At 41.5% G+C, this 16,817-nt stretch overlaps 1 protein-coding gene across 5 annotated transcripts in view; it reads right to left on the reverse strand.

Moving 5' to 3' along the window:
• JARID2 (jumonji and AT-rich interaction domain containing 2) overlaps positions 1 to 16,817 on the reverse strand; it is a 202,740-nt gene that overhangs the window by 16,658 nt on the left and 169,265 nt on the right. For all 5 annotated transcript variants that reach the window (XM_072327482.1, XM_072327479.1, XM_072327480.1 and 2 more), the window contains 6 exons: positions 11,339 to 12,356; positions 6,599 to 7,101; positions 2,504 to 2,596; positions 1,713 to 1,831; positions 1,502 to 1,572; positions 582 to 696 (listed from right to left, as the gene is read on the reverse strand). In XM_072327482.1, coding sequence (XP_072183583.1) covers positions 582 to 696; positions 1,502 to 1,572; positions 1,713 to 1,831; positions 2,504 to 2,596; positions 6,599 to 7,101; positions 11,339 to 12,356 — 1,919 coding nt within the window. The remainder of the gene's footprint in view (positions 1 to 581; positions 697 to 1,501; positions 1,573 to 1,712; positions 1,832 to 2,503; positions 2,597 to 6,598; positions 7,102 to 11,338; positions 12,357 to 16,817) is intronic.

The following is a 16,817-nucleotide window of genomic DNA, read 5'->3' on the forward strand; positions in this document are numbered from 1 at the left end:
TAGCACCTGAGTACTACTGGCCAGCATCCAGGCACTAGAATGATGTGTGGAATCATAATTAAAAACAACTATCATACGATAAAGAAAGAAACAAATCACAATAGAAAATATTAGGGATCTGGTAGATATGTATCTATATATAGATATGTATCTATATATCTGGTTGATATGTAAAAAAAGAAAATGGTGGCTATTTAGTCAGAATATGAATTCAATCACTTTACCAATGACAATACGGAGCAAGCTTGGACAAGTATCTCTCTGTCAGCCTAAGGGAAGCCCACCTTGACCAGCTGTCGTGCTGGTTTCCATCTCATGAAAACTTCCTACCCTTTCTCAAGCAGAAACAGTTCATTGCTAAGTATCTCAGAAAAGATCACACAAGAGAAACCCAGGGTCCCAGAAATAAGGTTTTTAATGCTTAGCTTATACTATGCTTTTCATTAGACCTGCAATTGTGAAGACTACGCTTCTAGATAGATGACATTCATTCACACAAAAGGTACTAGACAAACTGCTGCTAACGCCAACCTACAGAGAGCCACTACAGTGAACATGAAAACAAACACGGTAATACCTACCAAATGCAATCAGCACCAGTGTGTAAGTAGTCAATGTATGGAAGGTGATTTTGGTCTCGAGACCAGCATGAGGTAGAAAAGACCATGCCAATATTTAGCCAAGGAATTGTCACTCCTGAAACAGAGATTGAAAATGAGTTTTGAGTAATTGCAATTTCTAATTAAAAGACAGTTAAGGGCATTTCAGTTGCAGTTCTTCTACCTGTGAGCTTTTTGCAGTCTGCCTATCAGAGTGAATAATTGACAAAGAATGATTTATTTAATGACACCAGCATTTTCCACTACTGAAATATCTACCAGATGCACATATTTATTTTCTAAGAGCTGCAAAAAGTTTTATCCTTTAGTTTATTTACTAATATCCATAATGCAAGCTCAATGCTATTGATCAAAGGAGACTGCTTCACAGTGTCAAGTGCATACATACACGTTAACATAAATCCTCTTTCCCAGCTAGCACAGTCCAGGCACAACTTCTGTACAGGTGACTGGATTCTGCTTTCAACTGATGTTTTTAATGACACAGATGCGGCTGGAGCTTGTGACACTTGCAACAATTCATTTAAAAAAAGAACAACCTGTGTGCAGCTTTACCCAACATTTGTTCAGGTTTGCACACAAGAAAGCTGCATGTCTTTCATCACCCTGACACAAAACAAGAACACCGATGTACTGACAACAACAGACAGCGATGCTGCAAGCACAACCAGCTCCTCCCAGGTACGTGGTCTTAACTGTTCATTAATTCTATTTCTACAAACCTGATTTCCATCCCACAAGTATAAACTGCTACTTACAACTGCATCGCTACCTGGGCAGCTACTCAACAGGATTAGACAAGAGTGAGAGAAGGCTTTGATGACTACGCTACCACATTTAGTGGGCACTCAGGACAAACACAGAAAAAGAATCCTGCTTACCAGGCACAGCACCAAGATGTCGCAGGATGGATCCTGTATTATTAGGAAGGACTGTGAGGTTCCACCCATGCCTGTTCAAAGGGACCCAGAGGGAAACATACGTCAGCACCATGCTCCTGCTGTCAAGCCAGCACTGTGCTGCCTTGCAGGAAGCAAGTTCCCACACCTGGTTACACAAATGGGGCTGGCGGCACAGATTCTGTGACCTTACCTAGAAAATGGTTCAGATTTCCCCACAGGAAAGCCGCTCCCATGGGTGTTGGTATCCACTTTTCCACAATGCACTGCTACATGGCTATCTTTCTGTTCCACTAACCGCCAATATTCTTGCTGTTGGGAGAGAAAGCGGTGATGGGTTTTGAACAAGGTACTTCCCATTAAAATGTAAGTCCCAGAAATCACCTCAGTGTAACTCAACATAAAGCACCGTTTAGAAATAAGAATGAGAGGTAATGGCCTCAAGTTGTGCCAGGGCAAGTTCAGGTTGGATATTAGGAAAAATTTTGTCTCAGAAGGAGAACCATTGGTCAAGCATTGGAACGAGCTGCCCAGAGAAGTGGAGGAATCACCATCCCTGGAGACATTCAAGAAATGTGCAGATGTGGCACTAAGGGATGTGGTTTAGTGGGCACGGTGAGGATGGACTGACAGCTGGACTAGATGAGCTCGGAGTTCTTTTCCAACTTTAATGATTCCATGATTGTAAATATTAAAAAGCATTGGTGGATTCTAAAGACAGGAATTAGCCCCCCTTGCTCCTGTGCTTCATTGCAAATTATCCTAAAAAGTCTTTCTCTCAGTTCATCAATACCTTTATGAAAAACGTTTAAAAAACTGAAGGGAAGAATCACTATCACACCTACACATAATGAATTATTTTTCCCACACCAGACATCCACCACATTAAACCACTAATGGTAGTTTCTAAACACCAATAAAGATGAACCTCTACGTTCAGTCTCCACACCAGAAAACATTTACTACCCCTCGTGCTGGTCTCACCTCTACTTCAGCTACTGTAGGCTCCTTTGTGAAGCACATGTTCATGATGTTTCTTGCTGTTCGGTAGAAGGTTGTTAAAGAAACAGACCTACCCTGTGGAAAAAGAAAATAAAATTAAAAGTGAAAATAAAACTAGGTGTTCCCATCTCCCCTGGCCTCACTCTTTTCCTTACATGCTAAGCTTCTAGATTTCTCAAACCTTAGAGAAGTTTCATCACCTTAAATGACGTTTCATCTGTCAAAATAGTAGGGTCAAACCAACCCTTTCAAAGACCAGCTGAGCGTTCACAGAAAGCCACGTGCACTGTTTCATCCAGCACAGCCTTCTGTGTTTGAAAACTACAGCAGCCGGATACATGACCTCATAGGCTATAACACGTTGCAAATGAACCAGTACCCAGCCCTACCTGACTCAGGTCCCAAGGGCTGTGTGGCTATGCTCTTGACATACAGAGAAATGGACAGAAACAATTAACAGTAAAATTAACAGAAAATTAACGGTAATGTTCAGCATCAAACCAGTACTGTATGACACAGAAGGGGGGTCACAAAAAACTAGGCATGCACCATCCAGTAAAAGTAGCACAATTCCAAGGGCTCGTTACAAGGCTGAGAAAAGTAAAATACAGTAAAACTGCCGAACGAGTGCATCTGTTTTAGCATTGCTGCAGGACAGCAGCTATGTGAGAAGAGGATATGACTTGGCTTGCTGTCTGAGCTACATCTAACTTTCTGGTACCTGTTCTTTTGTATCTATAATAGCTGCAAGCTCTGGGAAGCATCCTCTATCAGCACAGAAGGCAGGAGCACCACAAGTGCCCTAGACCATATTGAGAACAACTACATAGCAGCCTATCCATCACTTTGCTCAGCTCCTATAGCAATAACATTGTCACTTTTTTAATTGATCGCAATGCAATCAGCTGTAACAAAAGTTTATGAAATGCCCATGTCCTGGGGCCCTCCAATTCCCATAAACTTGGAAGCTCTGTGGTACAATAAGCAATTTCCTTCATCTTTTAATGCCCTCATGAATCAGTTACTGAGGCATTCTCTTAAAACAAAGGCTCTCATAAAATGCAGGGCCTGCACCAACAGTCGTCAAACTTGAGCATATATACATCATGGCTCGCATGCTAACAAACGCTCTGCAGCAGCTTTCTCTCATCTTACAAAGGGGAGCAAGAATGAGGATTGATCTTCCAAGATTAAGCACATCCTTCCTTCTCTCAGATTTGCAGCAGGCAAGAAGAGAAAGAAAAATTCAACAGTTTAGCCCTTTAAAATTGCATTTGTCAATGTTCCCCTGATCAAAATGTGCAATTTTTTAGCCTCTTAGAGGTTGTGAATGCGATGGTTGAGGGGTTTCTGGTTTTTTAGTTTGCTTATTTTCTGTTGGTTTCTTTTTGTTTGTTTGTTGTTTTTTTGTTTTTGTTTTTGTTTTTTTTAAAAATCTGAGGGATTTTACCAAACTTTTCTAATGATTGTTCTGAAAACTCTTTTAAATGCTCCAGTGGAGCACCTTGATCAGAACACAAAACTAGGTGTTGAAAAGTAAAAATATCCTTCAAAATGCCCTCAAAAAATGTTCCAGTGGTTCATCAGCTGTCCTGGGAGCTTCAAGCTACCCAGCAGTCTCTGCTGCTGTGACAATATGGCACAAAATAACTTAAGGGACAAAACTTCCTCTTCTGATTTTTTTCTTTTTCTTGTGGTCTCTATATCAGCCTTGAGAATCAACCCAGGGCACCATCAGCAAGTCAGCATGGAGGACAGCACTCATGGCCATGGTGCGGAAAGGGGAAGGAAGGCACAGAGAAGCATCCTACAGCGCTGCAAACCTTCAAGATGTTAAAGGGACAGAAAAATGAGCAGAAAAAATTGAGATTTCACCATGGTTGTAGGTGGGAATGAGAGACCTCTGTTAAGCAGAGGGCAAACCTGGCTGAAGAGAATTCAGTGTGGACTTTCTGGGCCAGTTTCCTGCAGGGGTTGGTAAAACTGGCTTTGGTGATTTCTTCTTCTTGTCCATGCAACAGGTCTGCTAGAAAGCCTTCAGGTTGTCCTGTACAACAACCAGCGCTGTTTTCAGCCAGCCCCACTCCAGATTTTTAAATTGTTTTCAGAGCTCACACCAGGGAAGAAGGGGATGGTGAAATCTTCCAACAGATAGCTCATTGATGACTGCAGTTTACTTAGTGTACTTACTGACAACAACAGAGTATCACAGTTGAGTAGAAAAGCCATACGTTTAGGAAGCAAAGAAAGCAAGCACAGCAGCCCGCAGCATACATTTAAAAGCACAGCAGGCCTTACAGCCTGGAAAGGAGCAATACTGAAAATAATTTGGGAGTCCTGGCAGAAAATCAACCAAACACAAAGGAGATTTACTCTAACCTTGACATGCGATACAATGGTAACTGCTCCTGGAAGACTGCATGTCTCTTTCTAAAAGCGCGTTCCAGCTCAAGCACACGCTGACTGCAAAAATCACCGCGCAAAACCCTAAATTTATGACCTCTCCATATGGTCTGAGGTATAGACTTTATGGTCTGAACTGGGCTACACCCATACGATTATGTTATTCTAACACTCTATTGACCTGGGCATTTAATAAAGGGGGGTGGTTTTCTTGTTTTGTTTTAATGAGAATTAGAAATGTACCATTCTAATCCCATCATTTGCTGAAACTGTAACATGAGGACGTGTTCTGCTAAAAAAAAAGATTCTGATTTTCTCAGAAACACAGTAGTAAGGAAAGTAACGCTCCCCTGTTCACACACACACACACACACACACAGAGAAAAAGGAAACCATCATCTCAAGAGAAATAGAGAATGGAGGATTAAAATGCATGTTCTGTAAAATTCTGTAATGTACTCTCTGCTTAAATCCTCAAGCCAAGCACCTTCTCAGCTTAAGTCTTATCAGACACCCTAGTAATGAACAAGGCTCGTTCCAGAAGTCTTGTGAGTTACTCCAGTGGATCAAGATCATTGCGTAACTTCTATTTATTCTTCCCTCCACCAAGCTGGAGGTGATTCATACAGCAGATGCAGAAGGTATATTGAATTTTTCATTTAACATTATTAAGAACAGTATATTAAGCACAGAAATGTCACTCCAGTATTCACAATTGCTGCTGTCATTAGATAAGCTTCTGTCCAATAGGAACACAGCAAAGAGATTGCTTTTCAGAGGTAGGATTGAGGACAGAGTCCCCAAACAAAATAATTTTTGGCTGACGAATCATAATAGGCTACAAAGAAACCTGTAGCAAGCTTCTAAAGCCCAAGTCATGAGCTCATGCAGTCCCTAAATAGCTTAATATTAAGCCACTTCAGGCTATCTGGCTTCATTTCCTAGTGATGGAAGCAAGATTGGGAAGGGAAGAACAGAGTATTCCTTTACTGGGCACTGACACTGAATGCTATATATCTCCCCGAACTTGGCTTAACAGTTCAACACAACTCGAAACTGTACTGCAGGCTGCAGTGCCAAATGCTGCTCAAGTGTTGGAGACTGCCAAATAAAATACAGCCAAAGAGTCAGCACTCTTTTGTAAATGGGTGTACTTGACATGTGGAGGACTAAGCACTCATGTGACTGTTAGCACTGAGCAAAATTTGGCATCAGAGCTGAAAATAGTGTTTGCATTTCAATTTGCCCTTTCTAAATGTAGTGCATTGCCAGTGATGCTATTTTTGATGTGGACCGCTGCTACTACTACTACTACTACTACTATTACTACTACTATTACAAGAGACTCGCAAAGAAGCAAGACTGAGAAAGCAGAGCATTGCTCTAAATGTCACTATAAAATGAAAATAAAAATTGTGTCGGCAAGGATAATTGGACAGAGCTATCCAAAGAACCTCTCACAAGGAGACAGAGTGGGAAGCGTAGTGCAGCATGTCTTACGATGACAGTAACACCTTCCAATATTCAGACATGCCACAATAGCCAGGCGGATGAGAACAAAGCCAACAGACCACCCCATGGCGACAGCCCACGATCTCCCCAAAACCCTGGTGCAACCCATACCGTAGCAAAGGCAATTCAGCACAACAAAACCGGCAGAGCTTGCCTCATTACCTTGTATATACACTTGTGTAGGTCACTAAGAACTCCCTCCTCCTCTTCCTCCTCGTCATCCTTTGTGGTCTCCTTTTCCTGAGCGAAGAGCCGCCGCCTGCCCGTCTTCAGTGGGACGTCGACCTCTTTTAACTTGTTGCGGAAGCCATTTTTGTGAACCACACCGTTGATGAGTCCATTTTTGGGCTCAAACCGGGGCAAGGAATGGAACTTGTAGGCATTCTCCGAATGTCCTTCCAAAGGTCCTTTCCTCTTCTCCAAGATTTCTTTTTCCAGCAAGACCTCCTTCTCCAGTTTCTTGTGCTCCTCAGGGGAGAGGGAGTCGTAGGAGAGCAAGTACTGGCAGTAGGCTTCCTGCAGCTTGGCCAGCCTGTCCTGTGCAGTTTTGGGGATGCGTAGCATGTCTGCCAGTTTGTTCCATTTCTTGAGGTCAGTCACTTGCTGCATCCCCCCCATCTCGTTGATCAGCTGGACAAAGCAGGCCAGATCGAGCTCACAGCCTCCTGGGTGTACATGCGCCAGGCAGCAAAGGAGGGAAAGGGAAACACAGGAGCTGGTTAGGAAACCTGGAGGCTTCAAGCAGAAAGCATTCCTGCCAGTGGCACAGAGCCAGGCTAGGCACATACGAAATATGCCATCTGTACAGCTCTGGTCACCTGGGCATCACAGCAGGATGGTCCCCGTCTTGTATGCCTCCCACTCTAGACAGGCACACACCGCTATCTTGTTAACTTGAGTGCTTTGGTGAATTATCATACTTTGCTATTTGCAATAGCATTCCCTAGGGCTAAATTTGCTCTTTCACACCATCTCTTTTCAGAGCAACCCCAGCCATCACCTGGCACGTGTCTTTCCCCTGTAATTGAGCACTGGTAGTGGAGACAAGAGTTGTCCAACTCCTAAGCACCCACACACTGTCACCCTCCCCTTGTCTGCCACCAGCCCCAAAGTTATTTCACACGGGGAAGAAGCAAAACAATTGTCAAGAAAGGTAATGGCAATCAAAATGACATGCATCCGTCCTTTCTGGAAACAAAATATCTGTTATCTCACATCCATGCAAGACTTTGCATACAATAACTATTTAAAAGAAGCACAACAACATCATCATTTTCACTATAGGTAGGAAAAAAATAATCTTTTTTTTACAACACTTTCTTTTTTAAAAGAGGGGAGGAGGAGGAGGGCTGGTGCTTGAAAGACAGCTGGCAACTGCTACAATGTAAGAAGTTCCAGATGCATTCTCCCACTTTGAGGCCATCCATACTGTATATCCCGTTACGGTTTGGTATGTTTTAAGATGACTAGCACATTTCACACTCCAGTCAAAAAATAAAAATAAAAACAGAAGATTATACAAACTTCAGCATAAAAAGCAGCCAAATGGATGATGAGCAATAAAAGAAGCACCATAAATACTCTCAAAGCGCAGAAATGAATCATCAGCAGAATTAAGAAACTGGCCAAAGACAACCTACAATTCAACAGGACACCACTGAAGGGGAAAAAAAAGAATTCATACAAAACCGGTGTCAACACTGCTGTCACGCTGTTTCTCCTTCCCAATTTTTTTTCTTTAACTAATGTATAAAATCATTACACCACAGCAGTTTCACAGCACTTAGAAATGCTATTACAAAACAGAAGTGCAAGAAGCAGCATTATGGTAAATACCTACTGTTGGATGCACAGCTACAGCATCTTTAAGATCCAGCTTTATCATTTTGCTTGCTTATGCAAGCACTATTACTTTCTTCAAATCTCCCCATGCTGTATCTCGATTGCTGATGCCAACTTTCAGTCTCCTTAATTTTCTCTCCCACAACTCTACTTCCTTCTACCCTTCCCCCTCTTCTTACCACTTGCGCCAACCCCCTGTGTCCACATGCTATCGGTTGCAGAGGTTGCCTGCTAGTGGTACCTACACAGTGCAGAGGTTGCCTGCTAGTGGTACCTACACAGCACTGGACTAAGGTGAGAAAAGATGGAAGGTTTTTGGTTGTGGCCAGAACAAAAGGGAAGGCTTTGAGGAGTATATGACAAAGCTGGAGGCAGAACCGTAAGGTAGCACCATTTATCTGAGTGATTTTTTCTTTTAATCGTTTTTTTTATGAGTCACAATGTTAATATTTTGGAGTAGAGAATAGGTCAATACCATTGGAAAAAAAGATTTTTTTAAAGATTTTCTTTCTTTCCTCTTTAATCTTCCCTATAAAGTAACACTCAAGCTGGCCTCTATTACAGAAAGCACGTTTTTGGTCTTGTATTATATATACACACAGTTCAAATACAGGGAAGGTATAATTTAAGATGGCTTTTCATCCCAATCGATTCAGCCGAGCATATGAAGTTGAGTAACACACTCCAAACTTTGAAAAAAGCATCTTCCAGGTTTTGCTTTATACATGTTCTGCGGTGTAACAAATTGTGCACACCGAGTTTAAGGACCTATTTTCAACGCTATTTATGATGTATTTAAGAATAGCAATATTCTCCAGCATAATGGAATGATAGCTCATAATCACTCTGCAATATAAGAGCGTAAGTATCACATCATTCAATCAAATCCCATATATCCAGCAGATGCTCCACAGGGCCAGCTACAGCTCAGGTTTACAAAATGGTCTCAATTATAATTCCATTTACGCAGTCAGAGCTTTTGGAAGCATTTATATCTCATGCTGATGTTTTCCAGGACTGGCCTTAGTACGTTGCTTAAACTTTCCTTGGAAGGTCGAAGAGGGAAAAGATAAACTAAAATAAAATAATTCATTAAGCTCATTTCTAAAGTGCCTATAGCAAAGTGGCTAAAATACGAGACCTGGCACACATTATGGAAAAAGAGTCTACAAAAAAATAAGTGTCTCAATTTCACTACATTAGGAATATTTCTAAATGAGCAAGGCCATTTAAAAAGAAAAAGAAAAAAAAAAAATCTTAAATCTTTAGGTATGCATTCAATACCAAGCCAAGTTATTGGCTAAACTCGCATTTGCTTCAATGGAAACGTGATTTGGCCCCAAAGTGGGGGAGTGTGTATGAATATCTACTTAAATAAGCGTACACTTATCATCAAGGATGATTTTATATCTTTCCTGCCAGAGCCAACAGTTTTCTAATATTTGCACAGTGATGATCTCCAGCCTCTTTACTCCATTTTGTTTTCAATTTTAAATCAAGATAGGTTACGAAATTACTACAGAAAGGATATACAGGATGCAAATCTTATAAGAGATCGCTGTTTGCTCCAGTTATATAGCACCCAGCAGAATAGAAACCTTGCCTATTAATTAGGCTCTTAGGTACTTAAATAATAAAAATAATTAACAGTAATGCCATCTTAATGCCGAGTTAAGGTATTTCATTAAAAAGTTAACATTGTTCCAGGAGTGTTAATCGAGCTGTCTTGCACATTTTCTTCTCACTCTCTCCAATGTAAATTTAATTCATTACTCGTCTCTATTAGCATATAACCATTGCATACATTAGGCATACAAAATGTTCACTTATTGCTGCTTGAGTGATTTTAATTTTCAGATTTCCTTGAACGTTTTTGCATGGCTGCTGCAACAGAGCACTAACCCTCACTCCTCCTCCTCTGACACCGTCATTCCCTCTTGTGCCCTTCATTGGTTCACCATAAACTTCATCATCTCTTTGTGTGCTTTTATGCACTTGCACCCACTTACCATACGTGACCTAAAACAAAGTTTTAAAATATGGGGGGGTGGAAGGGAGAGGGGAGGGAAGCATCGTGAACAGTTTAAACAGAAAAGCATGTCCTTTAATCCAGCTAGTGTTGATAGCTGCCTCTGATGGGATAATGCCTCAAAGGCAAAACTCTAGCCTCAAGTTGCAACATGCAGATCCTGTGTGCTCTGACTCAAAACACTTCAAAAACAAAGGAGAAGGTTAACACAAATTAAAAACAAAACTTTGTTATTATGTCATGGCTGCAAAGGCAGCTGAGATGGAGGTGAATCATTCAACGGTTCATTTGTATGCTGCTGTTGTCATGTTTTTACAAACTATTGTCACATTTTTGTCACGTGTCATATTTGACAGCAGACCATAAACCAAGAATTCTATTAAATAAGTGATTCTTACTCAGGCATTAGCCTTGGCAGACACCTGCTGCGAGAAATAATGAAACCTCCATTTTGCAATCAACCACATTTTACTGCCTATTCTTGACACTTAATGGTTGTTAAATGTCAGCAGGTCACTGCAAATTTGTGATTTGAAGTGTCTGAGTACCCCAATAGAAATCAGTTTCAAGATATTTTTTCCCCTTGGTTAAATGCTTTTATAGAAAGGGGGGAAAATATTTGTATTCTAGCTTGGCAGCACCGTAACCTGTTTGGAATACGTCTTTGGTACCGTCCAAGAATATTCCAAAATAACATTTAAGCGAAGACTATCAATACCCACAGCTGTACTACTTAATAAAATAAACAGTAGGGGTGAAGATCCTGAAATTTGAAGACCAGGATGCTGTAACAGCATTTTTCCCCGGGCAAAACAGAGCTGGAAGGAGGAAGGTGGCAATGCAAAGCCTATGAGCGAAGCTCTCCCACGACCTACCTGCACCACATCTGACTGACGCCAAAGAGAGAGAGCAAGGCTCTGCAGTGTTAATTGAACAGGGGTCTGGTTAAGCATACAGGCAAACGGAGCATAAACTAGCACACGGACTCTTAACAAGCAGCAGCAAAAGGCCAAGGAAACCACAGCCCTTACCTATGAGTGGGAGTTCGTCCATGGTAATGCCCTGAGATTTGAGGTGCTTCTTGATACAGGCCAGCCGCTGCACGTTGGGTCCCCAGCGCCTGCCTAGCTTGTGTATGTGCTGAATCTGTGTCACAAACCGCATTTCATCGTTTAGCTTGCACTCAGGTCTCCAGTCTGGAGGAGGAATCACCCTGCACATTCCATACTTCTCTACCTGAGCTCGGACTGACTCAATGTATATCAGTGGGTCATGAAATTCCTTGGTGGAGGGCCTAAGGATGGGAATCTCCCCCAGCATCCCCCACCCAGACTTACTACTGCCCTTTTCGTGCTTTCCCATTGAGTCTTGTGGCTTGTGCAAGGACTCCGCTTGAGAGGTAGAACGATTTTCACAGGAGGCATTTTCAGTTTTGCCATGTGCTTGTTTCCCTGGCGTACTCTTTCCAGCAGTGGCTCTTTTCGGCCTATTTCTTTCCAAATTCTTCTCTGGCACTTCCTTTTTAAGGTGTCCATTCAGCAAAGGCTTTTCGACAACTGCCTTTTTGCTCGCAGCTTCTGCCAAGTTGACCGCCCCTTTCATTCTCTTGGTGGGCGACTGTATTTTGTCTATGTAATTAGTCTCCTCCAGCCTCCTCTTCGAATTGCGCAGCCCCTCCCTTAACTGTCTCCCCACCTCCTTAGTGCATGTCTTTTGGTTCAACTTGCCATTGACTTTTACACCATTAACAGCGGTATTGTTAGACTTGGATGCTCCAAGGGATAGCACCTGTTTGCGGGTTTTTGCATTGCTACTTTCTAGTTTCCCTGAGATTGTGTGGTTGACAGGTGAACTGGGTTTGTGGTGATTTAGTTTGGTTTCCTTGACCAGTTCTTTCTTGGCTTTGGTGTATGTGACAGTTCCCTTTGTCACCGTTGCAGTATACTTCACAGTTTTGGACGGTGAAGGTCTGACGTCTCTCATCTTTTTGGCACTGGCTGCATTTGCACTCGGAGATGACATTCGAGTGACTCCGTTGACTTTAGAAACCTACAAAGCCAGGAGCATCGCAGGGGGAGCATAAGGAAGGAAACAGAAAACAGAAAAATAAATTAATGATGTTGCCAGCCCTTCACAGTTTCCCATTTGCTGGACAACCATTTTCTGCAGTCCTCACTCCTGGCCCTTTTGTACAATCTTCCTATAATAATTTTCACCCAGACAAGAGGAAAGACTGGGTGTTCTGAATATGAAATACACATTATTATTATTCTACAGTGAACCAAGATGTCCCCAGAAAGTTGATCTTGCTTTTGGAGGGTATGAAGCCTCTGGTACTAAGAAGGGTGAGGTCACTTGCTAGCAATACCCTCTTCTTTCCCTACCAAAAAGCAAGTTACACTATCTACAAATTAATACTGTTATTATCTCCTTTTCCAGACCTCAAGACTATTCCCTCACCCACCCATCTTCCTTTAAGGGCACATACAGTTTCCTATGTAGTAAACAGACTAACCAGTGTGTACCATCTACTCTAACCTGGAATGGGCATGTTTTGCAAAAAACAACACACTTAAGATTCACACAAACCTCCTCTCTATGCACACATACCTACATATAGGAATAAATATTGAACACATTATGAACCCAACAGACCAGGACAGCCATGAGGGATCCAGTCTGTCTTACATATTAAACCCAGGGAGGCATCTTGTTGCTTTAGTTATTAACATGAAATAAAAATGCATATGGGAGTTCAGTGCATTTTTAAAAAGGTGGTTTTGTGTATTTGTTTATGAAGTTTGATATCTGGGCAGTTTTACTGACACATCTTATCATTACTCACTAATGTGCCACTGCAATTCACAAGAACTGGACTCCACTTCTTTCTGTTAGGCACTTTAATCCAATTACAAAACTAAAATTAGTATTTTAATTATAAGACATGTTAAGCACCGAGGGCAAGCCTTTCAGAAAGCAGCCCTCAGCTTCAAAGGGAATTGTGACAGCTCAGCACTGTCAAAGCAAGCCCCACTGCTAAGAAAATGAAAGTTCAAGCTTAAACCTTTAGAAAGTTAAACCACTTAAACAAGTTTGAACACTTTCTCTGACCTCCTTAAACTACCGTGAGCAAGGAAAAATACACCCAAAAACCAAAGGAACGCTGATAAATAAATGTGCATACAATATAACAATCGCCCCTTATTGCCACTCAGGTAAGTAGCACCATTTCTGCAAAGCTACAGTACTTTCCTGTGGGATTTCAAAATGCTTGTCAAATCAGTAAGCACGGTACCTTCAAATAAAGAATTCAAGAAATCGAATCACTTTACAAAATAGGGATGTTATTAAATAGGGATAAAATGACTGACTGAAAAGAGCACACTACAGTCTCCCATTAAGTGTGTATTTACCATTTTCCTTTGAAATTAAGGCAGTAGGCTAGGTTTGACTTTTACAGAGCCATCTTACAGTGTCTAACAGACACGGGTAGAGATCTGCTGAGACATTGCCTCCTGCCTGCAGCTGTCAGCACAAGAACTTTGGCTTTATAAATAGCCAGGAACATTGATTACAGATTTGATCCAGACTAATTGAGAAGAACTGATTGAGGACTGGAAGGGGAATGGTAATCTGGATGACAGTGATGATGAAATGAGTTTTCAGTTCTAAGATATGACAATAGCAGAGAAAGGACAACAGATTTTAGGGGGGGGGGGGGAAATCTGAAAAAAAAAGGAAAAAAAAGAAAAACCCCCACCCAAAAACCAACCCCAAACCCAAACAATTCCCACTCAGAAGGATACAAAGTATAGACCATTAAGCTTGTTCATAACATTCTCAAAAAAAGAAATCTAAGGTCACAGTTAAAAACGGAAGCAGAATTATGTGACTAAGTGCAGTTATAGTGGAATAGTAAAGGCATGTAGGAATAAAATCAGAAAGGTCAAGGAATTTCAGTTAGCAAGGGGCACAAAATGAAACACAGGAGATTTTATATATACTTCAACAATACAAAGCTAACAAAGGACAGCAGATCCCCTCCTACACAGGCAGTAGTGCAGACTGACTGCTACATAGGGAAGGAAAACAAATCAAACAGTTTAGCTGAAGTGCCTGTGCTTCTGTTGATTTGTCCTCAACACAAGTATCACTGTTTAAGTGAATACTTACCAGACATGTAAAAAAGTCTATTTTAAAAGAGAGCTAGGAAGGCAACTGCAACAAGTAAAGTGTACCTAGGGAATTTATGGCATGGGCACTGGAGGAGGGCAGGCAGGCTGCTAACTTCAAGCCCTAAAATGATTCTGGGACTGATGTCAAACAGTTAATTAGTAAACATGTAAGACATAGTAAGATAATGATAAAAAACAAGCAAAGCAAACACACACACCCCACCTCACAGTTCAGCACTGCAAGCTAATTTAATCTTTTTCTGGTAAACCCCTGGTCGAGCAGGCAAAGGGTCATCTTCGCTTCAGTAGAGCTCCGGTTAGCACCCCATCAAACAAGCCCTGGAGGAACACCCTAGGTGTAATTGCTATAAAGTGGCTTTACAGTAGATTGAAGGAAAGACTTTCATTATTGTCATGGCTCATGGTTATGCTAAGAGGGCATTTCAGGTGATTTTTGGCAGAGGTCTATTTTGGCCCCAGTTCTGCTAAGTCCTTCCATTAGTAACATGGACCACCATAAACTGAGCCTGCGATGTACACTAGGAAGGAACTGTAAATACTCTGAAGGAAAGGTCAAAATGAAAGTCAATCTCGAAGAAGTTATGTTAAAACATTTCTAAAATAAGAGAACTTCTAATTTTAGGAAGGACAAATCAAATACATGTAGGGAGGAGTAATATTTGGAGAACAACATGAGCTGCAAAATGCAATGGTGGTGAAAGCATGCAGATCTCTCTGTGAGAACTATTGATCGTATCGTCAAAAGCAAGAGGCAGGAGCACAGGTTTTCCTGTTCAGGTTTTCCTGTTCAGGGCTGTGTCTAGTGCTCAGCCTGGCCTTTAACAAAAATTCAGACACTGGAGCAAGTCTAGATGAGGACAAAATATTCAGGTATTTAGATAATAAGATCTTTATTGAAAAGCTAGGGTAGCTGAGCTGAGTCTACTAAGAGAGAACAGAGAACTCTGTAATAGCCTTCTGATGCATAAAGATTTTCTCTGAAAAGAGGCAGTCAACACTACTTCCATGTATGAAAAACAAACAAACAAAATAAAAAACCAAAACAAAAAGGGTGAAAATAACCCCTTAACTGTCTACAAAGATAATCTAAAATGCAACTTGGAAAACTTTCTAATCAGTAGAAAAGGAAAGGCTGTTGGTAGATACTGTTGAATCTCTTCTAACTGGAGGTTTCCAAGAAAGTTTCAAGGACATCATAGCTACGATACTGTGATGTTAGGTAGGTACAGTGAAGAAAACACCTCAGAGGGGCTATCCAGGCTATATGGAAATGCCTTGTCACCCCAGATTTCCTACAACTTTCTTTGAAGAAGACATAACCAGAATGCTGAAGGGCCAACCAGGTCTCTCCTCCAGAGAGGTAATGGTGGCACATGGCCTACATAAAAGGCAGTCATGGAACAAGTGCTGATGGAGAAAGGCAAGATCCTCACAACTTTTCCTCCCTGAAAGAAAACAAATCATCAGCACCCTCAGCTTGAGAATAGAATTAAAACTGCCAAGATATGAAACTCTGGAAACTGAATTTATTAAGACATTTATTAAGAAGCTTCTCACAACTGGTTAGAATTATCAGAATACCTCCACACAAAGAAAGCTTAGATCTCTCAGGGCCAAATCTTGCACTGAATAGGTACATAAGCTTCAGCTATCTAGCTTACTATCCTATACTATAAGCACATCCAAATTTCTGTTCAGACCAAATGAAGTTATTCTAATGATGAACTAGTCCTGAAGTAGAGGATCACTTGGCTTTCAGTGCACCATAATGAACTGAAATGTTTCTGTCTGGTTGCTAACCAAGAAGACCCCGTAAGAAAGAAACACTTCTGGAAACTTGCTCAGAACCACCACCTTTCCAGAGCAGACACAACTCAATGGCTTTTAAATGCTTCTCCCTCTCCCCTCCCCAAACGTCCACAGGTATTGAGTGCATTGAAAGAGAGGAGCACGACATTTAAGATACAGCAGTACGATATAGACCAGAGCAGACCACACTTCAAATAGGAATAGGCTGCAACAAACATCTTCCAGCTGGAAACAAATGGAACAAACAACGTGGTCATTGCCCACCATTAAAGCAATAGGTGGATTCAGGATTTCACATTGACAAATGTGAAATTCTGCCTGGTCAGCAAACACCTACATGTTCCTGGTCTGTACTTGTCTCTGAGGACCCATCAGACGATTGGAACCAAAAGAAACAAGAAATTGCGGTAGCCATTTTCTTACCTTTCTACTGTTGACATGTCTCCCCCCAAACCAAACATACACACACAGAGTCAGCCTAAAAAACTGGCCACACTGACAGGTG

This window comes from Excalfactoria chinensis, chromosome 2 (genome assembly GCF_039878825.1).
Source record: "Excalfactoria chinensis isolate bCotChi1 chromosome 2, bCotChi1.hap2, whole genome shotgun sequence".
In the NCBI taxonomy this organism is placed as follows: Eukaryota; Metazoa; Chordata; class Aves; order Galliformes; family Phasianidae; genus Excalfactoria; species Excalfactoria chinensis.